The sequence below is a fragment of the Gymnodraco acuticeps genome, unplaced genomic scaffold (genome assembly GCF_902827175.1).
Source record: "Gymnodraco acuticeps unplaced genomic scaffold, fGymAcu1.1, whole genome shotgun sequence".
Classification (NCBI taxonomy): Eukaryota; Metazoa; Chordata; class Actinopteri; order Perciformes; family Bathydraconidae; genus Gymnodraco; species Gymnodraco acuticeps.
This window is the reverse complement of record NW_022991444.1, coordinates 1910472-1936516: the sequence shown is the minus strand read 5'-3', so window position 1 is coordinate 1936516 and position 26045 is coordinate 1910472. Positions and strand designations below refer to the sequence as shown.

Genomic DNA, 26045 nt, shown 5'->3' with positions numbered 1-26045 from the left:
GACCTTAGAAAATAAGAAACTAAGATATTTAGTCTGCCTGTCATGAAGCTCATTCAGGCAGTAGCCTATACACCAACACTGAAACACATGAGCACAGACTACAGTTTAAAACAGCAGAAATAGAATCTGAGCTGACAGAAAATGCTCCGTTTTAGTTTAACACACACAGTTAAGCTCACACACACTATTTGATGAACACATAGGTTCACCTGCTGAATACAGAAAGTGAAAACCATAAAGCAGATGCAGGCAGTAGGCGTCCTTTTACAACAAACACTATAAACTCCTTTTATATTTGTTGTAATATTATAACCCTGCTTGTAATCCCCACGTTTTAGAGAAATAACAGGAATCTGATGATGTATTTTTTTTAACTGTAAGGGAATACAGTTATAGATGTTCTGCATCTTGATTTTGTAATCCCGGTTCATGTAATCCGTTATTACCGAAGCCTAATAGAGTCACTCAAAGTGTAGTCAAAGTACAGTATTAGCATCATTGCACCTTATAACCAGTGGTGGACTATAATAAAGTCCATTTACTCGAGTACTGAACTTAAGTACAATGTTGAGGTACTTGCACTTTTCCTGACTATTTCAAATGTACTTTATACTACTACTACCTTTTGGAACCATACTTTTTACTCCAATACATTTATCTCACAGTGTTACAAATTACTTTATAGATTTATATTATGAAATAATATAGAATATAAATCAATTTATAAACAAACGTTCACATATAATTAGAGGCAAAGACATGGATGCTGTTAGACATCCAGTAACAGCATGAAAAGTATGCGATATTAATATAACCATAATCCAGTCGTTTAATACAGTATTCTTAAATCAGCCATAACGCAATTGAAGTTTACTTTTTTTGTTATACTTGCCAATACTTTTGTAGTTTTACTTGAATTTTGAAAGAGTATTTATTCAATGTAGTATTTGCTTAATTTAAGTAATGGATTTGAGTACTTCTTCCACCACTGCTAATAACAACACAAAAACTAACAAGACTTGTAGATTCAAAAAGGTCTTCCTACATATGGCTCCATGATTTGTAATGCCACCTCTTCTTAGGAAACACTTATTGATCATCCAAACGTTCAAATTGAAGGTGAACAGGCAAGGGAACGCGCTTTTTAATACAAATTCCCCCCTGTACTCATGGTGCTGCGCCCGCGTATACGAGAACGCGCTCCATCGCTGTCATCAGTACAACATCAACATCTTCCGGGGGGTGCGCGCAGAGAAACGGGAGGAGGAGGACGGAGAAAGAGACAGAGGGGGGAGAGAGGGAGAGGAGACATACTGGATAAAGGCTACGACAAAAACATGATGATAATGGAGTCGAGGCGGTGGAGGATGTCGGATTTGCGAGAAAGGACTGTTGAGATTTGACAGAGGGCTCGTGTTGAAACCGGTTTTATTTCTTTTTTTTCATTTTTCGCGTGGACACTAAAGGTTACCGGAGGGGAAAAGGGTGAGCACCCCCCCCCCACGGATGCCTCGGAAGGTAAAAACGGGCTCCACCGCTGGCGCTAGAACGGCACCGAGACGCACGTACCCCTCTCACGGATCGGTAATAAAAGGACATCCCGAAGGAAGCTCCGCACTGATGGATGAGGATGAAACCCAGCTTTAACCCACCTCCACTGTGAAATTACAGGGGGGAAATCCTGTTTATATGGATTTTTTTCAATCTTCATGGTGTAGCCCCAAAAAAGCGAGCCTTAGACAGCAATGTTGAATCACTGGTCTTGGTAAATTATTCATTATAGTGGTGTAGGTATGGCTATGATTTTTTTCTACTGCTCCGATGTAGCATTTCCCCCTCATTCAGTTTTACCATGTTCAGCCTTGTGATATCACACACACATTTGCAGGTTACATTTTTCTACCGTGTGGTTATGTAGGCCCACTTAATAGCCTTTAACAATAGCCAAAGTGGGGGAAATCTAAGCACATTTGATATAGAGTTGTTTTCTTCTATGAGGGGGTGGAAAGAGAGATACAAAACCCAAACATGTTGCCTTCCCAAGAAGCCTCCAAGATCTACCATGACAATTACATGCGCAACTCCCGAGCCATCGGGGTGCTGTGGGCCATCTTCACCATCTGCTTCGCCATCGTCAACGTGGTGGTGTTCATCCAGCCCTACTGGATCGGAGACAGCGTCAACACGCCGCAGGCCGGCTACTTCGGTCTCTTCCACCACTGCGTGGGCACCGGGCCGTCGCCCAACCGGGAGTTCGCCTGCGTGGGCAGCTTCTCCGACTTCAGCTCCATCCCGTCCGGAGCCTTCAAGGCGGCCTCGGTGTTCGTGTTGCTGTCCATGGTGCTGACCCTCAGCTGCATCGCCTGCATGATGCTCTTCTTCTTCTGCAACACCTGCACTGTTTACAAGACCTGCGCCTGGATGCAGCTGCTGTGCGGTAGGTGATCCTGGCATTGTTATCTCTTCGAGAAAATGCTTTATTTCGTGTTTTTCAGGCAAAAAAATGCAAAAAAACACCAGAAACTCGATTAAACACAGTGTTTAAAGTGCACACAAACACACATTGCAGGCAACCAGGAGTGTTGATGTTGCTTTACATCACCATATAGGTAATAGGATATTTCACATGCATTTTTAAACAGAATCATAATTCCTTTATTCGTCCAACAGAGGGAGAGTTTACATTTTAAGAGCAACGTTTAGATAGTTTTCTATTTTTTTTCCCGTCTCTATTTTAATATTTTAAATATTACAATTTACAGAAGTACACATTAAAGTAAGATTGTAACATTTAGTAAAATGGAAGGAAGTGTGGTAGCAGGTAGGTTACTGTAAATGATATACTGCATAGATACAGATTTGTGTTTCGGAAAAGGATGGACTAACTAAGAAGTAGCATCCAGTATAATATTAGCCAGGAACAGACTACACATAAGTGTTGTTGCACACAATGGCGTATAGTCTAATGAATGCATTCTTTTATTTTAGACTTTTTAGTCAGTTAACCAATGCATCTTTACAGTCATCGCTGCAGCCTTTTGATCTCCACATTAAACAGCAAAGGTATGTTAGATAGGACAATCACATGACCATATGAAATTCCTACGTGAAGGCTAGAGTAGTGACATCATGAAACATCGTTACAGACTCCTGAGGTCAGTATGCTTAGGACCAGCACGTTCTTACAGGACTGGTGATTGTAGCAATAAGAAGCAACGTGTTTGTGCTGCAGATCCATTGTCTGAAATCAACACGCTGCAGTCCAAAGGGTAAAGGCCATGCACTGTTGCAGTTTTATTTTCTGCAATATTCTAAAATCCAATGGAAAAATCCCATTGAAGGGAGCCCTTGCGATGCCAACTTCCGAATCGGTCTGAAAAAACATCATCACTGCACCAATATTCAGTTTACTATCACAGGTGCTGAAGAAAAGCAGTGATTGACGTTCAAAATCGTATCAGTTTTGCAATTTAGCTTCATAAAATCAACTAAAATATGAATCATAAAATGACATTAATCCTCTAATTTTTTCCGCTGAGTTTTAAGCAGTTTTATTCCACTGACAGGATATACAGTCAATTGCCCATATTGTATGATCTCTGAATAGCTCACACAGGAACATCAGGAATTGGGTTGTAATCCAAGGCGATTAGATGTCACAAGGCCAAGTGGGTAACATGACCATGTCAACGAAACTACACCTGTGAGTAGCATGAGCGTATCTTTCAGAAGGAGCAAATAAATCACGATTCTTTCTCGTAGGCGCATTTCTAGGGAGCCTCCTGTGTACACCCGACTTCTTTATAAACTGATCAATGTGATAAATAGGCCAGGCAGAATAGCGTGGGAGTGAGTTTTCTGTACAGAAACAGTCAGCATGAGAGGGAGGGAGAAAAGGAAGGGGGAGACAGAGATAGAGAGATCAGCACTTTTTTCCTCCTGTATTGTTGCTTTCCTCATCCTCATCTGCCCACTCTGTGCTCCGTTCTGCCGAGTGTGTTGAAAAGGTGCTCTGAGATCAGCAATAATCAGACAGAAAAGCAGACGTAAGAAATGTACTCTCTCTATCTAAATCTTCATGACTTAACAGGAATGGGACCCAGGTCCTTCCACAAGCCATTAATCAAGCAGGACATAAATGAAATGCAGTGGGGAAAAGTCATTCATAGTCTAATGAAAAACTTCACCACAATTAACTACAATCTTGCATTGAAAATCCTACTTAAATGTATCATTTCAATTTGTTTTGTATTAAAATGCCTTTAACCCTCCTGTTGTCTTCGGGTCAAATCTGACCGATGTACTACTTTCATCAATCATAACTTTTTTGTTTTACATTCGATTGCATTAAGGCTTTATGATATCCTTCACATTAGACATTTGAACATATACAATTGCTGATCACCACTTTCATTGAATTTTGGATGATTTAGTCAACTTTGTAACAGCCATGGTGTTCCCGCTCAAAAATGACCGCCATAAAGAAAAGGAATTAGTAACCATCCGGATCAGATAAAACACACACACAAACATCTCTCTATAAGTTATCAAACATCTAGCCATTATATCACTTCATCTTGTTCAAAGTATAGATTTATTAGACTGCGTTCAACTTCTACTGAGCAGAAGAAGATATTTACAATACCAAATGTAAAAGTAAACTTTAAAGAGGACATACAGTAGCACATGTATAAAGCTCATTTCACGTTCCTATCAGTGTGTAGTATCTCTACAGTGACATGTCTCCATGCTTTAATGAACAAAAAGCTCTTTATTTTTCTCATACTGCCTGTGCTGCAGCACCTCTGTTCACCCTCTGTCTGAAACCAGAGCTCAGTCTGCTCTGATTGGTTAGCTGGCCTGCTCTGTTGCGATTGGTCAACCGCTTTGAGAGGTGTCTGGAATGTCCCGACCCTTAGCCTATCACGTACATTGGGGAGCAGTTCTAGCCAATAGAAGCACACATGTTACATAGTGATGTCAATATGTCACAGGTGTAAACGAAAGAGTCCCATGAAGGCGTTTCAGGCAGGGAGGGAGTGTTTGGAGAGAAACAAAGGGATATTAGCCTTTAAATACAAAAACCTATAGACAGGAAAGGGAAAACCCCAAAAAGAATAATAGGATCTCTTTAAGAAAATCAACAGCATTTGTTCTTGATTTTAGAATATGTGTATTCCCAATGCTCATGGCCAACCGTGAACAATTACACACATTTTTATACTCACACCGAAATGTATATCACCGTTGCCACTATTTTGCGGTCGCACGTTGTTACGTCCCGGCTCGTGGAAAGTAACATATAACCAGTTGGAATTGGAAGTGGAAGTTGTTTAATGACTGAGCACAATAAAATTGGCAACAAACAGCCACAATCAAAACGAAAGGCCACAAAGGCACCAGTTTAAACGAACAACAAAAGGAACTAAGGGAGACTCTTTAAATAAGAGTTTTAACAAGTTAGTATAAACAAAATAACTAACAACAAAATAAACTAAAAAAAACCTCACTTCGAAAGTGGGATAAAAGGAATGAGGCTAACAAAAATAGGCAGTCACCAAAACACAGCCTGTGTTAAACTCCTCGTAAAGAGACACAAAACTTGAACCCGCTATGCAAGAACACTGGGACGGAGACTTAGGTGAAGTGTCAAAAAGACTGGATTTAATAAGTCCACAAAAACCAGGCAGGGGACAAAGCAAACTCTGAACAGAGTGGGGAGAACGTGGAGCAGGGCTGAGACGGAGGTTGGGCTGGACGTGGCAGGCAGGACGAAATGGAATGTGGAGTTTCTGGAACAGGCAAAAAAACAGAACAGGATTAGCATACGAAAAAATCCAACAGGAAGAGTATACAAAAAGAACTAGAAAATCTAGTCAGCCGGAACTGGAGTTTACCACTGTGAGTATACGAAGAACTGGCGAAGTCTGATGATCGAACCGGAGTTTTAAGCAGCAGCAGGTGAGTGGTGGTAATCAGTGATGATGAGAAACAGGAGCGGAGGTAAGTTGGTGGAAAACGGAAAGTAGGTCAACCACGCCCAGCCAGGAAGACAGACAAACAGATAGACAAACAAACAGAAAAAAGGAGAAGGAGATACCGCAATTCCTCACAGTACCCCCCCCCCCCCCCCTCAATGGGAGCCACCTGGCGACCACCAGGCTTGTTTGGATGAGCCCTGTGAAAGGCCCGCACCATGATTGGGTCCAGGACACGGGAACGAGGAACCCAGCATCGCTCCTCGAGGCCATAACCCTCCCAGTCCACCAGATACTGGAATTCCCCTGCCCCGACGTCTGACGTCCAAAAGACGGTGCACCGTATAAGCAGGGTGATTGTCGATAATACGGGCGGGAGGAGGGGGTAAGGCCGGAGGGCTCAATTCACTGGTGTGAACCAGCTTAATCTGAGACACGTGGAAAGTGGGGTGAATTCTCAGAGCTCTGGGAAGCTTCAACCGGACTGCGGAAGGGTTAATGATCCTTAGGATGGGAAAAGGACCAATGAAGCGTGGGGAAAGCTTCTTGGACTCAGAGATGAGAGGAATGTTGCGGGAGGACAACCAGACTGACTGGCCTGGGACGTATGGAGGAGCTGCCCTTCTGTGACGGTTGGCTGATCGCTGGTTCCGTGCAGAAGTCTGGAGAAGGGCAGATCGTGTATCTCTCCAGATCTTCTGACAGCGACGCACATGCTGCTGGACAGAGGGAACTGCTAAGTCTCGCTCCTCTTCGGGGAACAGGGGCGGCTGGTACCCTAATGAAGCCTCAAAGGGGGAGAGACCAGTAGCGGAGCAGGTGAGTGCGTTGTGGGAGTACTCAACCCAGGAGAGATGAGTGCTCCAAGTAGAGGGGTTTCGGTCGGTGATGCAGCGGAGAGCTGACTCCAGGTCCTGATTTGTTCGTTCTGTTTGGCCGTTTGATTGGGGGTGATATCCAGAAGTCAGGCTGACTGAGGCTCCCAGGGATTGACAAAACTCCTTCCAAACTCGAGAGGTGAACTGGGGTCCGCGGTCTGAGACAATGTCGGAAGGGATACCATGTAACTGGAAAACATGTTCTGTGAGGAATTGGGAGGTCTCCAGGGCTGACGGGAGTTTTGGAAGAGCAACGAAGTGAGCCGACTTGGAAAACCGGTCTACTACAGTGAGGATTGTGGTGTTGCCCTGGGAGGGGGGCAGGCCGGTAACAAAATCCAGTGCGATGTGTGACCAGGGACGACTAGGGATAGGTAGGGGCTGGAGCAACCCTGCAGGAGACTGTTGGGAGGACTTACTCTTAGCACACGTGGGACAGGCAGAAACGTACTCCAGAGTGTCCCTGTTGATCGTTGGCCACCAGAAATGTCTCTTCAGGAAAGAAAGAGTGTGGTTTACTCTGGGATGGATTGAGAACCGGGAATTGTGGACCCACTGTAGCACCTTGGAGTGGGCAGCATCAGGAACAAACCGACGGTTCGGAGGACCATTGCCTGGGTCTGGTTGCTTTCTCAATGCCTCCAGGATGGTGTTATTAATCTCCCAAGAGCCTACTACACAACTCTTGGGAAGGATTGAAGCATCTGGAGGCTCGGGAGAGTCAGGAGAGTATAGCCTAGACAGAGCATCGGGCTTTACATTCCTGGAGCCAGGGCAGAAGGTGAGGCAAAAGTCGAAGCGACAGAAGAACAGAGCCCACCTGGCCTGTCGGGAGTTCAGTCGCTTCGCCGACTGGATGTAGGAGAGATTCTTGTGGTCCGTCCAGACCAGGAAAGGCTGCTTGCTGCCTTCGAGCCAGTGTCTCCACTCCTCTAGTGCCAACTTAACAGCCAGAAGCTCCCTGTTACCAACATCATAATTGCACTCCGCAGGAGAGAGGCGACGTGAAAAAAAAACACAGGGATGGAGGATGTTATCAGGACCAGCCGTCTGAGACAAAACTGCTCCTACTCCAGTGTCAGACGCGTCCACCTCCACAACAAACTGCTTTTATGTGTTTGGCTGAATAAGGATGGGAGCTGAGGTGAACAAGGACTTGAGTTTGATGAAAGCTCTGTTAGCCTCTGGAGTCCAACAGAACGTGATGTTGATGGAGGTGAGTCTGGAGAGAGGTGCAGCTACCTTACTGAAGTTCCGGATGAAGCGACGGTAAAAGTTGGCAAATCCCAGAAACCTCTGGAGCTCCCTCCTTGTAGTTGGGACTGGCCACTCCACCACTGCCTTGATCTTTCCAGGGTCTGCCTCCACCTTGCCCTGGCTGATGATATAGCCCAGGAAGCTGATCCGGTTCTGGTGGAACTCACACTTCCCCGCCTTAACATAGAGCTTGTTCTCCAGCAGTCTCTGTAGGACCCTGCGGACATGGTTCTCGTGTTCCTCCTGATTCCTGGAGAAAATCAGGATGTCGTCTATGTAGACAAAGACAAAGCGGTTAAGGAAGTCACGCAAGACATCATTGACCATAGCCTGGAAAACTGCTGGGGCGTTAGTGAGACCAAAAGGCATGACCAGATATTCAAAATGGCCCAATGGAGTGTTAAACGCTGTCTTCCATTCATCCCCCTGGCGGATGCGGATCAGATGATAGGCGTTTTGAAGGTCAAGCTTGGTGAACAGGGTTGCCTCTTGGAGAGGTTCAAAAGCTGAGGTGAGAAGGGGTAATGGGTACTTGTTCTTGACCGTGATATTGTTTAACCCCTGAAACTCTATGCAAGGTCGTAGCAACTTATCCTTCTTGCCTACAAAGAAGAACCCGGCACCCACAGGAGAAGAGGAGGGACGAATAATACCAGCAGCCACAGAATCCGTGATATAAAGCTCCATAGCCTCCCTCTCAGGACGGGACAGATTGTAGAGGCGGCTGGAGGGTAGAGGAGCTCCAGAGAGCAGATCAATTGGGCAGTCGTAGGGTCGGTGGGAAGGAAGAGAGAGCCCTCTCTTTGCTGAAGACCCAACGCAGGTCGTGGTAAGTAGCAGGAACACCAGTCAAATCTAAAGATGCATCAGAGCAGACAACAGGATTTGGGGAAACAGAAGTTGAAGGTATGGCAGAACACAGGCAGTTAGCGAGACAGTGCTGATCCCATTCAATAATCCTTCCCTTAGCCCAATCAATGTGTGGGTTGTGAGTACGTAGCCACGGGTAACCTAAAACCAGAGGTGTGGAAGGAGAGGATATTACCTTTAACTGGATAAGTTCACGGTGGTTTCCGGATGTGATTAAAGTCACAAGGGGTGACTGTGCTGTGACTGAGGAGATGATTTGTCCATTTAGAGCATAGGCAGTTAACGGTTCCTCTAGAGGCTCCATGCGGAGTCCCAGCTGTTCAGCTAGCTCCCGGTCCAAAAAGCTATCCTCCGCACCAGAATCAATGAGAGCCTGGAGAGGCAATGTCATAGAACTAACACAGAGCTTGGCGGGAATTAGAAAACGACTCAAGGATGGGGTTAGAGATGATTGCTGTGGACTCGTCAGGAACCCCAATCTCACTGACGAGCCTCCCAGTTTGGAAGTACTGGGCAGTTGGGAATGCTATGCCCAGTTTTTCCACAATACAGGCATTGGCCTGCACCTATCCGGCGCTGACGCTCCTCCGGAGAAAGTCTAGCACGACCCAGTTGCATGGGCTCCTCCTGAGAAGAGGTGCGCACGCTGGACGACGGGGGGAAAGAGGGAGGTCTAGACACCGAGTGAGCAGAGTAGGAGGAAAAACTGGGCTTACTGAGTGAGGCTGGTGAATCCCTCCATGTCCGCTCAGCTCGGCGCTCCCGCAGACGACCGTCCAAACGAGACACTAAGGAAATCAGCTCTGAGAGATCCGCTGGAACGTCTCGTGCTGCCAATTCGTCCCGAAGCTGGTCCCTTAATCCTCTCAAAACACCGCCTTGAGAGCCGCCTTGTCCCATCGAGCCTCTGCAGCGAGTGTGTGAAACTCAATGGAGTAATCAGCCACTGTCCGGATTCCTTGTTGCAGGCTAAGCAGCTTATTCTCGGCGGAGCCAGAGGAGTTGGGATGATCAAAAACAGCTGAGAACCGATCAGAGAAGCTCTCAAAACGTAGAGTGTCAAAATCCACCGAAGAGTTTAAAGCCTCTGCCCAGGTTAAAGCTCTCCCGCGGAGCAATCCCAAAACAAAATTGATCCTCGTTGCTTCAGCAGCAAATGCAACAGGACGCTGGCGAAAAACCTTGTTACATTGAAACAAAAAACCTCTGCATTTCTCCACATCTCTGTGAAATGGCTCAGGATCGGTGATAGGAAAATCCTGGCGAGGAGAGGGCAAAGGAGCTGGACTGGGAGTGGCCTGAGATGCTACCGTCGAGGTAGTGAGAGCGGAGATCTGGCACGCCAACTCGGAGACATGATGAGCCATGGACCGGTTACTCTCAACCAACGCTCGGATGAGCTTTTCGTGTTCACCCAGGAGGGAACTCTGACTTGACAGGGCATGAAGGATTGGGGTAGAATCCGCTCCGGATCCTGCGGGGTTCATTCTTGGCCAGTTATTCTGTTAAGCTCCTCGTAAAGAGACACAAAACTTGAACCCGCTATGCAAGAACACTGGGACGGAGACTTAGGTGAAGTGTCAAAAAGACTGGATTTAATAAGTCCACAAAAACCAGGCAGGGGACAAAGCAAACTCTGAACAGAGTGGGGAGAACGTGGAGCAGGGCTGAGACGGAGGTTGGGCTGGACGTGGCAGGCAGGACGGAATGGAATGTGGAGTTTCTGGAACAGGCAAAAAAAGAAGAAGGAGAAGGAGATACCGCAATTCCTCACAGCCTGGCTACAGATTAACCACAGTTAATGTTGTATTACAAGATAAACAGAGTTACAAGAATAAGCACAAATATACACACAACCTAGTTAACCACTGTTAACAGAACTAGCACAGAATGTACGGAGAGAGTACCGAGAGCCGTCTGCCACAGATTCAGACCTCTGTCGATTAACTGCGGTGCACGAGGTCTTGTAGTTTTCCCCGGAAGGTGTGTGTGGGGATTGGAGAGTCGGGCCCGGCATGCTCCAATCCAGATCTTCGGTCACGCCTACCGGGGGAGGGACAGGAAGCCGGCATCCAATGGCGTCCGTGCAATGGCACAGCTCATATACATATAACACACAGCTGCAAACACTTACAGAAAGGTTAATGGGCAGAGAGGAGGCGGCGGCCGTAACCCACGTCAAAGTTGTTAAAACTTCACAAGGTGTTACTGTCCTTCCAGTGGATGTGCATGATGTGTGGCAGAGGTACGTTGTCTAATGGGTTTGGCACCAAGCCTAATGCTGCTCACCACCTTGGAGATGATCGTTAAATCATCCACTCTGCCCTGCTGGGCGTAGCGGCAGGCCTCTTGGCTCTGTGAAGTGATGGAGTGCACTGCACAAAATACAGTAAGGGCCAAATGTAACTGCTGGTGGTCTAAATCAAAGCCAAATGTAGGGAGCAGTCTGGGCCCAGGTCATGATTAAGTGCTAGCATGCTACTGCAACAGGAAAGTAAATCAGACATGTTAACCATATGAGGATTTTGTTACATCCACTCTCCCTAATGTCCACTGGAAGTATAGTTTGAACCTGCTTACAGGACGGCAATTTTTCTGGCGGAGCTACATGTCCTATTTCTAGATTAATGGTTCGTTCAATTGCGGAAACTCTGAAAAAATCACGACATACTAAAGCTTTGTCATGACCATTTACATTTTTAATGCATTCTTATCACACTGCTTTGTTGAATACTTTATTTTGATTTGTCAATTTCTACATTCTATGGCCTGTTATTTCTGGGGTTAGGGTTAAGGTAACCGTCAGCTAGCTATAACAGAACATTTCTAGGAACGTTCTGTAGTACCCCCTCCAATGATATTAGTCCGCAGAAGGAGGTCTGTTATGTCAGCACTTTCACTTTCCATTAATCCCTCAGAAAACAGTATTTTGGGTGTCTTGTGTGTCAGTATCAGACGCCAGGACCTGTGACGAAGCGTCTGTGTTCGACACCCTTGGAATAAGGCCAGGCTGGCTGAACTAATGGGACTTATTGGTTTAGTAAAGGTCACATTTAATGTGTGAGGGGAAAATGGCACCAAAGCCAAAACACTGGGATGCAGAGCTCTGGGCAGAGCACAGTGTCACAGTGTGTCTTGGATGGGCCAGTTGAAAAGGAGCCAAAGTTGGCCTATCAGGTTAATGCACTCATAACTCTTGGCAATAAAGTGTGACTGTATTTAGTGAATAATGGGCTTATATTACGCATAAAATCTAGACTGAAATGTATTTTTTCACATAAAAAATAACAAGGAGGTGGGCTTGATTTCCCGTAAGATCTTTTAAGAGCTCCACTGCTCACACCTTTGCTTGAAATTTAGATTAAGTCCATCGAAAAAGGCTCCTGGGAAAACGGCTAGAGTGTTAGATCTAATTCACCTTTTTTAACAAAGATGAATTTAGTGCAAGAAAGTGACTTTTCCTACAGAAACGAAGAGATCTGTTTTGTTTCTATGTGTTGTTCTCTTCCTACATCTTCTTCTACTCTCTCATCAGATAGCCCAGTAGCACACAAGCCATTCAGCATTCTAACGGTCTCTCAGTCTTTCATCCGCTCTTGCCTCTTTCACGCCTTTTCCTGTCTGTTGCAATATTAAACAGAACTAAGCAGGACATGGGCCGTGGCACAGGGGAAGAGCCGCCCTGGGAGAAAAAACCTGAGTGTGTGTGCAAGTGTGTAAAGAAATTGAAATACTGTGGTAGAAAAGAGAGCATGAATATAAAATATCAATTGGTTAGGGTTAAGGTTATAAAGTTAGGCTAACATGCAAGCCAGTAGTTGCGTATTTATAAAGCCAACACTTACATTTGTCTATGTATCTGAAAAGGACGGTTGCTAACGAGTGGCTAAATAACTTACCAAACGTCATCATGCCGACTGCCGTTAGCTTAACGGTGGTGTCCTCAGCCATCTGATAGCTTTTTATTTATTCGGATTGTATCTACGCTTTAAAAAATCCCAAAGTGGTGTTAATATATGGACATTATCCTTCTGAACAAAACAGTTGTCATAAATACAGTATACATGAATTCTAAATATACTGAAATCCAAATCGGGAAATCACATTGCTTTTTGACAAAGGAGCCCTTGCAATGCTAAATTCTGGGTCGTCATCCTCTGTCATTCAGTCATCTGAGCATGTACAGTAGGCGTGTGTGAAAATGACCAGAAACCAAGTCCAAACTATAGCTGTGTCCGAGTAAACTTTGTGGGAAGGTAGTGAGCTTTATATGCTAACCACCCAGGTGTAGCTACTTAACAACCAGGATCCTGCAAGACAGACAAAGGGCTAGCAAGCAGAACTCAGAGACCCCTAGTGGAGTGGAGGGAATGGTGTTTTCTGTTGCCGGCTTTACAACAGTGAAATCATGTTTATTGATAAATTGAAGTGTGGTGTGCGCTCAGTATGGCAGATAACCGCCTTGCTTGGCCTCTTGTTTCTCTGTGGTAAAGTAGTAATCAAAGCCAGGATATACAGAAAATCAGTGATTGCTGAGTAGTTACCACAAAAGGTTTGAATTTATATCATACATTAATGTTGAGGGTTAAATTGGTCACAGCAAAGTAAAATGTAGGTCTCGAGTAGTTTCCAAGATTTAATCTACAAATGATTTGATGTTCAGTTAAGTTAATGAAGAAATATCTAAAGTAGCATTGTTTTGTTACGTACAGATAATTGCAAACAGTGCAAAATCACTTTTACTTTAATTTAAGAAACTCAAAAAATGATTACGAAACGATAATAATGAAATGAAAACCATTGGCAGCAATGTAAACAGTTCCACAACATTGACTTTTTTAAAGATCTGTGCCACTTAATAATTGCTTCTAATTGATGAATTACTGAATATGAAACACTCAACTAAATTATTTATTACTCAACAGTTAGTGCTCATATCTGTGAATCATTATAGTTAGACTTTGCTAAATGTCTGAAATAACAAATATTTTTTTATATAAAAAAACATGCATTATAAAATTCTCTGATTCAATGTTCTCTTCCCTCAAGTAAGTATATTTTATACTGAGCTGTTACTAGGAGTGCATTATTCGTTTAATAGAGAATTTATTGATGAATGACCAAAGCCAAAGAAAGCAGGTGAAAAAGTGCCCTCATCATATTCAGAGCACACTTTCATTAATATGCATGTCCTTATGTCACATGATGAGCTTACCCAGCCACACTAGATGCCCCCAGAGCATCTATGTCCCCAAGAAACGTATAACTAATGTTTTAATGTGCATAACTTTTATTTCTGACACTCCCTCAACTTGTGTCTTCCTTTGTGACTGACTGTACATGGTTATGGTTTGCAATGTAAGGGATTTAATAAATGCAGTCCTTTTGGAGGAGCTGAGATAATAAGCGCATACCAAATTACATACAAGCCTCATGTTTCACTTCAGTCATTGGGGTTTCATCCAACATCATTTTTGTTGGATTTATAGGATCAGAAATGTGCATACAAAGTCATTTTTTGGCAATTTAATGAGCCAGTTACTGAAAGAACACAAGTTTATACCAATTAGAAGGTAGCTATGCTATCTACTGTACACTGTCTAATTATTTTTTGTTAAGCTCAGTGTTGCTTGTTTTTCTCTTGTATTGGAATATTTTCAGAATTAATGTGTTACGGTTTGTGGAAAAGGTAGGACCCAAATGCAGACTATAAAAAAGGTAAAAGGTCTAGAAACAAAAACGAGCTTTATTTAAAAGCTGATGAACATAAACATGGCACGAAAAAACACAAGTAGCACCAGGTAGCATTAACAAACAAAACTGACCGTGACCAACATGGAGGGAGACAGGAAAGACAAACAAGAAGCGTGAGGAAGGACAAACAAACAAACAATGAATCCACAGGGGAACACATGTGAGACAAGACTAAATACAGGGAGGGGTAATCACGAGACAAGAAACAGCCGGGCAGGGGAGGAGAAACACAAGGGCAACAGGTGAACACAATCAGACACACCAGGGAAACTAACGACATGGAGGAAAACACAGGGAGAAGGACCAGACAAGAAACAAGGAGGAAATGCTTTAAAGCATTGTGGGGATTTTAAGACCGTGGAGGATACACATGTGCAGCCTCGACATTTCTCGCTACGAAGGATGCCGGGCTCGGTAGAATTCCAAGGAGCCTGGACATTGGAACAGTCCTTCGGCGGGACTCGATGACGTAGCATCCTTGAAATAGTGGCTCTGGAGTATCCTTCCATGACATTGAGAAACACGCCATGTCAGATTCTGGTTATTTTGGGGAGGTCGAGATAAATCATATTGTTTGTTGGATGCAGTTTGAACCAGAGTAGCAGCATGGAGGTCGGATCGTCACCAACATAAATAAATAAGTGGTCCGAAAAAGGTTAATGACAAAAAGAATACACATAGCCTTCCTCAGGCAGTGTGTTTGTACCGGGAGACCCCCCCCCTTGATGAGAAACTGTAAGAAATGATCGGGGAATCCCTCCGGAGTGGAGTCATGACGACTGGATCTGAATTATGTTTTCGTATTTGGTGGTTTGTGTTCCAGCTGTCGATCAGCTGTGTGCAGCGTCTCCACTGCAGCCTGTGCATCTCAACCCCCCCCCCCCCCCCCGCAGCAACCCTATATCCACCAGTTAAAGGAAATAAAACGTATGTGTTGTGTTATATCAGCTGTACAATTGACCACATATGGTGTTCTTAGTTTCCATACCTCCCTAATTTTACGAGCGACTTATCAAGTATTGGAGAACGGCACAAAACATGATTAAACGTGATAGTATATAAAACCATGCTCGTATCTACAACCTATAGAAATGCAAAACGGCATCAGTTTAAAGTAATGCTGTCCTCCTGCTTACCGCATCATTTATGAGAAAACATTTCTTAACAAGAGAACATAATCGAGGGGTGATCAATAACATTTCCGTATTTATTTAACCAAGTTATGTTTTTGTGTGCACTGAGGAAACAGGCGTTTGTTTAATCATTTTAAGATTGGCTTTAATCAATTTGTTAAAATTAATTCTTCATATATGATAAATGAGAGGTAACATTTTATTTATGGTATTATTTCCACATATTTCTCTCTTTTTTCCTTCTGCCAACGGTGTCACAGTTTCTCGTCTCTCCCGTTTGTGTGCGTACCGCGTACGGATGGGTCAGAGTTTGCGTGGAGGACCGCACATTTTCCCGTCAAGTTTGTTTTTTATAAATCACAAACATTGCGTAGAAACTGGCGTACGCCATCTTTTGAGCGTATGCACCGTTTATAAATGAGGCCCCTGGACTTTTCACATGATATCTTCCTTTATAGAGTCTTTAAACAATCCCGAATCCATACGGTGTTCAATTGCTTCCTGTCTGTCTTCTTCTCTTAATTTCTCTGAAGTCCAGCGATCTGTCGTTGAACCTCTTTCTTTCTCTTGTTTTCTTTTTCTTTACTGGAGACAGTTTACCCATCATGAAAACAAAGTTGTGTGCTCTCCACAAACATTAAAATGAATATTCAAAAATAATTGCATGGTGTTTTCTGAAGGAGAAAACTAATGTTTGTTATCCAAAGCTGACATTGAATCGACCGGACATCTTTCCGCAGATTGATATGACTGCACATAGTCCCTTGACTACGGTTTGTTTGTTTTCCCTAGCAACGATAATTAACCACCTCTGAAATGTCCAAATTGACCAATCAGAATCAAGTATACAACTGATTATTATAATAATGATAAATATATACCCCAAAATGTAATGCCCTTTACAGTTGTTGTTGTTGTTGTTGTTGTTGTTGTTGTTGTTGTTGTTGAAATGGAACGCTAAACAAAGTTGCTTGTCATTACATTAAAGTATAACCCTTATGTCAGTCTTTGTTCTGAAAAGGAGAAACATTGTGTTTGACCAATAAGCAATATTTTCATTTTGGCAGTTTTTTGTTGTTTCCCTCCCACTCTTTCACATGCACCACAACAGTGAAGCGGCAGAGCAATCAAAAAAGAGAGCGTGTGAAAGAGAGAATGAGAATCAACGCGTGGATGACGATACGCTCTTGTTGCTATGTGTGTGTCTGTGTGTATTCGCACATTAGTTTGCGTGGCCAAACATGCGTCTGTTCACATGAGCATGTAAGACAGCGGGTACATGTGTTTATGATGGTGTGAGACCTGAATTATTAATACTAATGTGTTCTCTCTTCTCTGGAGCCAGTGTGATTTGCATTTTTTTCTTGTATTATTGTAATTCTAGGTGTTTTTTGTTGTTGTTTGTCCATGTATATATAGCTTCACATTGGCGGTAGCGCCAGTGCACGTATGTATAGATTGATTCGCCCACATGCATGTGTTTCCAGTAGAAGCGCTAAATAGATGCTGCAGTGGTCGAGTTAAATATAGAACTACAGAGAGACACAGAGAGAAGTGGTTCCCCGAGGGATATCCCCGCCTTTCTCCCTCTTTCTCTCTGAGATTTCTGGCTGGCTTTTCCCAACCAAACGTACATGTTTTAATTATCACGCGCTTAATAAATCATTCCAAAGTCACTGGGGTGCAACTAAAAATACCCCAACAGCTGAATAATGGATTCCTTTGACCCTTCTCAGCATTGTCACTCAGTGTGTGTGCGTAACAGAGAGAACAGTAGGAAAGGAGAAAGCCCTAACGTATGGAAATATTTAAATTTCTCTGCTATACATCGTCTATGCTGCTCATTACAATGTATCTGAATAACATATAAACCTCCATTTCAAAGGATATATTTTTCATTCTCTTTCAGGCTTTTCACAATTTTAAACAAACTTGATTCTCTTAAAGACAATGATGGTGCTCACGGTTCATCATGATCACATTAAGATCAAGGGTGTTTTCACTCATGCATATTGCACAATGTTTATTCAGAGGTTGACTAACTCAGTTTAGCTAGTTTGACTAGAATTCCCTTGAATGCATTTCTAACACTAGTTGAACTATTGTGCTATTGTGTTTTGGGGGGTTTTCCCTTCCCTTATATCGTTTTGTGTGCATGTAAATGTACAGCAAATGGTCTCCCTAATAGGGGGAGAGGAGCACCCTGCCTGAAAGTCCCCCATTGGACTGCTTTGTTTACTTCAGTAAAATAGTGACATCACTTAAATTGGCTAGAGCTCCAACACATTGTACATTGAGCAATCGCAACAGAGCCAGCCAGATAACAAATCAGAGCAGACTGGGCTCTGGTTTCAGACATAGGGTGAAAAGAGGTTCTGCAACACAGGCAGTATGAGAACAATAAAGACATTTTTGAACATTAAAGCATGGAGACATGTCACAGTAGACTGACACTACATGCAAATATGAACCTGAAAATGTGCAGAATACAGTATATCCTGTTTAAGTGAAATAGCTATTTAAATGCAAGTGTTTTTTTTTTTTATGCAATGAAAGGAAGGCTGGGGGTTGATTTGTTCATTGTTAGTATGTTCTTGCACCTGCTGTAGTTGCTTGTTCACTCAAATGCATTCACCTTGTAATCCAGGCTTTGAGATAGTACCATACTGTACCTATAACAAGATAGATAGATACTCCACCTCACTGTAAACACTTTTGGTTGGATTCATTACACTGCCTGGATAATCCAGGTCAACGTCAAATATTGTTTCTGGAACTAAATGTTGCTGTGTTTTTACTTTTCTTTCAGTGTTCATAATGCCACAAACGTACATAAGTTAATGTTCAAAGTTAAATAATAATAATAATAATAATAATGCATTACATTTTTTATTAGAGCGCTTTTACAGGTGCTCAAAGCACTTTACAATTACACATTACACATATTAGACATGTAAGAGTCATTACTGCGGACATTACCCACAGGAGCAAATGCGGGTGAAGTGTCTTGCCTAAGGACACAACGGCCTGACGCAGTGGCGGCCGAGGCGGGATTCGAAATATCTATAGTTCAATGACAACTCTTTTTCTTTGCATCCAATGCCAATTTGATATGTTGTATGACAAGTTTAGAGATGGCCAATAGACTTTTGTCAAGGCATGGTTAAGGTTATAAAACTTGATTGCTTGAGAAAGTTAGGTGAAGATTATAGATAAGGTCAGTCTCGTAACCCATTGGCAAACAGTCAGATTTGTCCCCAGCAACAATGGACAGTATTTCTGGGGTTCCGGTGTAGCAAGCGTACATCCGGGCCAGGACTGTTTTTTTACATGTGCCAGTCATTGTTTTACAGTCCAATTAGCAACTGGAGTTGAGAGACTCACGGTCTATATGTTCCTTCAATCATTAAAAACAAACAATCCTGGCATAATGTGGTAATAATTTCACATTTGCCATTAAAGCTGTAAACATCTTCACACTCAAATCCATTCACACACACACACACACACACACACACAGATTTGATCCCACGTCCAATAAAAGCTGTGTATATCAGCGAGGAGGCCGTCCATTAGATAGCTGGAGGCAGGCCCGGACTGGCCATCGGGAGGACCGGGAGGTTTCCCGATGGCCTGGCCTGTTCAGTGGCCTGCTGGCCTGAGGATTTTTTTTAATATTGTGAACGCAACGCTGCGCAAATGTGGGTCTGACTCTGCCTCACAGAGGGTGACTGGCTGTCTACATGATGTGGCCTGCCGACATGAACACTTTCATACAGATCATACACCAAACCCCTCGATTGGTCTCTCATTCAAGCTCGGGAGGGTGTGTGTATGTGTGGCGGGCGCGAGCGAGCGAGAGAGAAAGCGCGGTTACGTGTATTGTTATTGTTAGCATCTGGTGCTAGCTAGCTGCGCTAACGGATATAATGAGCTGGCAACAAGGTGGAGGAGAGTCCTCTGCTGTCAGACTGAGAGACTGATAACTACAGCTCAGGTGAGGTAAAGGACTCTGAGTGTTTAGATAGTTAACTTAGTCTAAGTTCACTGTGGGTCTCAAATGGTTTGGTCACCATTTATGTAAACACATATTTCCATTTGAAGGGGGAGTGATTAGTAAAATATGCATGAATAATAATAATAACAATTTAACTAGGTGAAAAAAGGTAAGATAAACTTAAAACTTGTTGAGACCTACTGTAAAACTAGTCTTTGCTGCTGCCTCAAAGAGGATCAGGGGGAGAGGAGGGAGAGGAGGGAGACAGGAGAGGCTGGTTCAGGAGCCCAGACACACTCACAACTATAAATGAACCAAAAACAAATAAATAAACAAGTTTCAATGTTTTTTCATATTGGATATGTTATTGGTTATGGCCATGTTCTTATGATTGTATGATTATTTAAATGTATACAGTTCTGTTTCATATGGGTATAGTCTCTTTATTTCCCCCTCAAAGTGCACCAGATTGATGCATTTAAGTCCATAATTGAAAAAACAAATCTAACCGGGGGGGGTGGGGGGGGTTTAGAGAGAATTTGAGGTCCACCTCCACTTAAAATATGTTCACATGGATAGGTTCCTAATTTTTTTTTAAATAGTAACCCATGTCCATATGTTTATTCTGGGGTAGTAGATTTATAGTTTAGGGCTATCACTACGGGCAGCAACGCTGTAAATATTGACAAATACATCCAGGAAAATGGCACAAAAGAAAACTGGTAGTGGCCTGGCAGGGTCTATAATTCCCGGCCTGACTTATTGTCCCAGTCCGGCCCTGGCTGGAGGACAGCAGGCCAAGGTCTAGACACAGTAGCAGAGGGAGGGCGGACCTCAGACAGCTTTATTACATTATGGACTGGACATAGTGATCCCTTAATGGAGTCATGTTCACCCCTTTACACTCCGGTGCTCTGTGCTGAACTTCACACTGCTTGCACAGTGAGGCCGGTGATTTAAACCGGTTACAGAAGGTCACAGTTCAGTTAGAAATCCCTTTTACCTTCTACAAAATATCAAAAGTCATCCTGTAAGTCAAAAACTTCTGAGGTCATGTGATTCTTCACTGGAAGAGATATCATGGCAATGTGGAATATATAACACTGGATATGTTTTTATAATAATAGAGGCAATACAATTTCACTTAAAGGCTACATTATCATGTAAGTGATCTTTAATGAGGGGCCCCTACTAAGAATTTACAAACTAAATCAATTACCCAGTAACAACACGTATCTGTCCAGATATGTAACGATGTATCCAGTTCTCTCTATACATCCATGGTGTCTTGGCATGTAGCGCATGTTAAACCCCATAGACTGTATATATAAAGGTTCACCCCGAAGCCCCCCCTCCAATCCGCTGCAACAAGGCCGGTCTCAGCTCAGTCAAATTAATAGAGAGAAAAAAGTGTGGTGATAACACTGATGTTATTTTAAAAGTCCTTATGTAACGATTTTTGGCTGTTTCTCAGGAATGAAGATGAAAATGAAATCCGTGTGGACATGTAGTTAAGAAAGTCTGACAAGATGGTTGTGTAATAAGCCTATAAATAACTTCGGGGCACTATAAATACATTCACTCAGTCATTTTACCTGGTTGGATCACGAAACGTGTCATGGCAACGTATTTCCAAATGTCTTCATTTGTTGATACCATCTGATGTCTTGTTTCTAACAGCTTATGGGCTGTGAATGCTGCGATACAAATAAATGACAGGAAGTGATGAGCTGAGAAGAGAGAAATGGCATAATGGTGTGGAGCAGCAGTTACCCATCTTGCTTCCTTTCTCCCTTTTATTCTTCAGCTCTCAGTGTCTATTTGCTTCCTCCCATCCACCTTAACTGCCCGATCCCTTCTCTTGCCTCCTTTGAAGTTACCCTACAAGTCCAGATGAGGTGTCTTGAGAGAGTGGAGGGGAAGAAGAAAAAGTGAAAACCCCCAACAACTTCAAAGAGCTTTTCTTTGTAGGAAGGTGGGGGTTATTTAAACCCCCATTGGTGCCCCCTTAAACGATTTAGGCCCCGTCCACACGGAGACGATTTCAGTTGTATCTGCTAAAGTTCTTTATTGTATATAGACGGTTCGTCAAAACGAAGCCGGAACGGCTTCGGAGCCCGAAACCGATAAACTTTGAAACCGGCTCCCAAAGTGGGTAAGTCTGGAGACGACACGCTTGCGGCTCCGTGCGTACGCCCTATACCAGGGATGGGCAACTTGGATGGTGGTGGGAGCCACATACACTGAACAAAAATATAAATGCAACACTTTTGTTTTTGCTCCCATTTTTCATGAGATGAACTCAAAGATCTAAAACATTTTCTATATACACAAAATAACCATTTCTCTCAAATATTGTTCACAAATCTGAACAAATCTGTGATAGTGAGCACTTCTTCTTTGCTGAGATAATCCATCCCACCTCACAGGTGTGGCATATCAAGATGCTGATTAGACAGCATGATTATTGCACAGGTGTGCCTTAGGCTGGCCACAATAAAAGGCCACTCTAAAATGTTCAGTTTTATCACACAGCACAATGCCACAGATGTCGCAAGTTTTGAGGGAGCGTGCAATTGGCATGCTGACAGCAGGAATGTCCACCAGAGCTGTTGCCCGTGAATTGAATGTTCATTTCTCTACCATAAGCCGTCTCCAAAGGCGTTTCAGAGAATTTGGCAGTACATCCAACCGGCCTAACAACCGCAGACCATGTGTAATCATACCAGCCCAGGACCTCCACATCCAGCATGTTCACCTCCAAGATCGTCTGAGACCAGCCACTCGGACAGCTGCTGCAACAATCGGTTTGCATAACCAAAGAATTTCTGCACAAACTGTCAGAAACCGTCTCAGGGAAGCTCATCTGCATGCTCGTCGTCCTCATCGGGGTCTCGACCTGACTCCGGTTTGTCGTCGTAACCGACTTGAGTGGGCAAATGCTCACATTCGATGGCGTCTGGCACGTTGGAGAGGTGTTCTCTTCACGGATGAATCCCGGTTTTCACTGTTCAGGGCAGATGGCAGACAGCGTGTGTGGCGTCGTGTGGGTGAGCGGTTTTCTGATGTGAATGTTGTGAATCGAGTGGCCCATGGTGGTGGTGGGGTTATGGTATGGGCAAGCGTATGTTATGGACGACGAACACAGGTGCATTTTATTGATGGCATTGTGAATGCACAGAGATACCGTGACGAGATCCTGAGGCCCATTGTTGTGCCATTCATCCACGACCATCACCTCATGTTGCAGCATGATAATGCACGGCCCCATGTTGCAAGGATCTGTACACAATTCCTGGAGGCTGAAAACATCCCAGTTCTTGCATGGCCAGCATACTCACCGGACATGTCACCCATTGAGCATGTTTGGGATGCTCTGGATCGGCGTATACGACAGCGTGTTCCAGTTCCTGCCAATATCCAGCAACTTGGCACAGCCATTGAAGAGGAGTGGACCAACATTCCACAGGCCACAATCAACAACCTGATCAACTCTATGCGAAGGAGATGTGTTGCACTGCGAGAGGCAAATGGTGGTCACACCAGATACTGACTGGTTTTCGGACCCCCCCAGACCCCCCCAATAAAGCAAAACTGCACGTTTTAGAGTGGCCTTTTATTGTGGCCAGCCTAAGGCACACCTGTGCAATAATCATGCTGTCTAATCAGCATCTTGATATGCCACACCTGTGAGGTGGGATGGATTATCTCGGCAAAGGAGAAGTGCTCACTATCACACATTTTTTCAGATTTGTGAACAATATTTGAGATAAATGGTTATTTTGTGTATATAGAAAATGTTTTAGATCATTGAGTTCATCTCATGAAAAATGGGAGCAAAAACAAAAGTGTTGCATTTATATTTTTGTTCAGTGTAATTTATGTACTGGCCACCAGGGGGCCGCAGATTCACTTGGAACACACAAATTCCATGTATTGTATGTAATTATTAACACATATACTAAGTCTGACATCTTCATTGACATTTTACAATCTTTCAGGGAACATCCTCTAATAAGCTCACTAAGCAAATATCAGTTCACAGACATTTAATTTAATTTTTAAAGTGGCATGTTTGTATTGAACAGGTTATTTAACAGTGGAATACAACTATTTTTAAACTATTGGAAAGCACGGAACATGTTTGTGTATTAAGATTAACCATTAAGATGACATAAACATGAAGTCATGAACACTAACCCAGACATTAGTTGTCTAACTTGAACCTAGCTAAGACACTTGTAGCCTCTGCTGACGCACAATAAGGGGAATGTCAACACAGACACCTATCAACCCGCACTCTGCTGTTCCTCAGCGCTGCTCCCCCTCCCTCCCGCTAAAATTATGAATGAAAAGCATATAGTAAAAACCTCTCTACCATGCCATCAGACTTCGGATTGTAAGGCGTGGTGTGCGTCTTCTTCACACCTAACATGCTGCACAAACTCAAATGCCCCCTGGCAATCCGCCGTCCACTGAAAAGGGACATCCTTTCCCGTCAGATGGTTGAGGGGGTCAGCACGCTGGGCAAAACTCCTCACAAACCTCCTATAATATGAGCAGAGACCCAGAAAAGCACGCACCTCTGTGGCGGACCGTGGAACTGGCCAAGTCTTCACCTTATCTGTGTTACGGGGGTCAGCATATGTACTACAGCTTCTCCAGCGGTTTCGAGCAGTTTTGTTTGGACGGACACATTTCTTGAGCCGATTCCGTGTGGACGGAAGACTTTTTTTAAATCGACTTCGGTTCGAAATCGGTTTCGATTATTAATTAATCCGAACCAAATGTAAAATGTACATTGAAGAAGCATGTCATTTAATTCATCCCTGTTTCAACACAAATTCCATGTGATTTGTAAATGCAAAAATTAGTCGAAAAAATATTACCCAATTCAAACCCTTGTGACCCTTGTGAGCCCAGAAGAGTTAAAAGCGGCAGACCTATATTAAGCAATGTAGCCTATTTCCGAGATCTCTGCAATGACTTCAGAGATGAGTACGATTTTGCAAATACTGACCAAACCAATGACCAGAGCAACTCATAACACCCTAGTATTTTCCACAACATGAAATTACACCACTAACTAAGATTATATTCCATGCTCAAACATCATCTAATATAGAAAATGTGATTTGAAATGCTCCAACAAAATAATTGACTCCTCTAAGGAGGTAATAGTTATGGAAAACTAATGGCCCAATGTTCAGGAAACTTGATGGAAGACTGTATGGGCCAAGGAAGAACCAAATAAAAATAGTAGGCTCAAAATGACAGACTATCACACATTCCTAACTAAGGAACTAGAAGGGCATTGAAAGAGCAAAGACTTCAGGGTTTTAAATATATGTTTTAACTGGTGGAAAATAATGATGTTTTCTCCACCACTTAAACTGTACAAAACAAGTTAATAACATTTACAACAGAGTAAAATGATTGGCTAATGATCGGCTGAAGTATTTTGCCTATCAGGGTTCCACAGCCACATTTTCAAAAGCCCATACTCAATAACTTTGAATCAGTTTCACGTCAGATGGGGAAACATTAATCGAAAACCCATAAAACATGTTACCTGCAGCTCATTACTCAGTTAATTATTTTATCATATCTCATTTATGTTAACATCTTGTATAAAGGTCATAAAATAAGCTAATAACATGATGATTTCCCTCGACGATTAGTTCCATTGCTCTTCGATTCTCTCATTACTTATTGTATTATTGTCATTATACTTTTTCTCATTACCTTCTCTCATTACGCCTGCTATCATTTTGTCAGAGGAGAATTCCCATTTCCAAACGGTCTCTGTCTGAAATTAGACTCCTCATATTTGCATGGTGTTCTGCTTTACACAGAGAGGTGGTGGCTAATCTGATATCCTCCTTTATCTGTTGCCATGAGTTCACCACCCACCATTTTCTCATGATGGATGGCTGGTGGGTGAAACACAGGGCCTTCAGAGGGAATCACTAATGTGACAGTGTAATACAATCAGAGCCATCACTTTCAGACACGACTAACACATTTTCCATAACATCAAGCCATTCTGCCTTTTCTTAAAATGCATGTAATGATTAGATCAAACTATCCATCACATCTTCTACTTTAACAGTCTTCCCCTTTCAGATAAAATAAATTCAGGGAATCTAGTGGCTTAATGGATAGGGTTACCTTCAAC

General features: G+C 43.2%; 1 protein-coding gene across 1 annotated transcript in view; it reads left to right on the top strand.

Annotated features, from left to right (window-relative positions):
- Positions 1–1236: 1236 nt before the first annotated feature.
- The window catches only part of LOC117532903 (LHFPL tetraspan subfamily member 4 protein-like), a 36212-nt gene continuing 11403 nt past the window's right edge, over positions 1237–26045 (top strand). Inside the window, exon 1 of the mRNA XM_034196500.1 lies at positions 1237–2437. Within this exon, the coding sequence (XP_034052391.1) occupies positions 2029–2437 (409 nt within the window). The 5' untranslated portion in view covers positions 1237–2028. The remainder of the gene's footprint in view (positions 2438–26045) is intronic.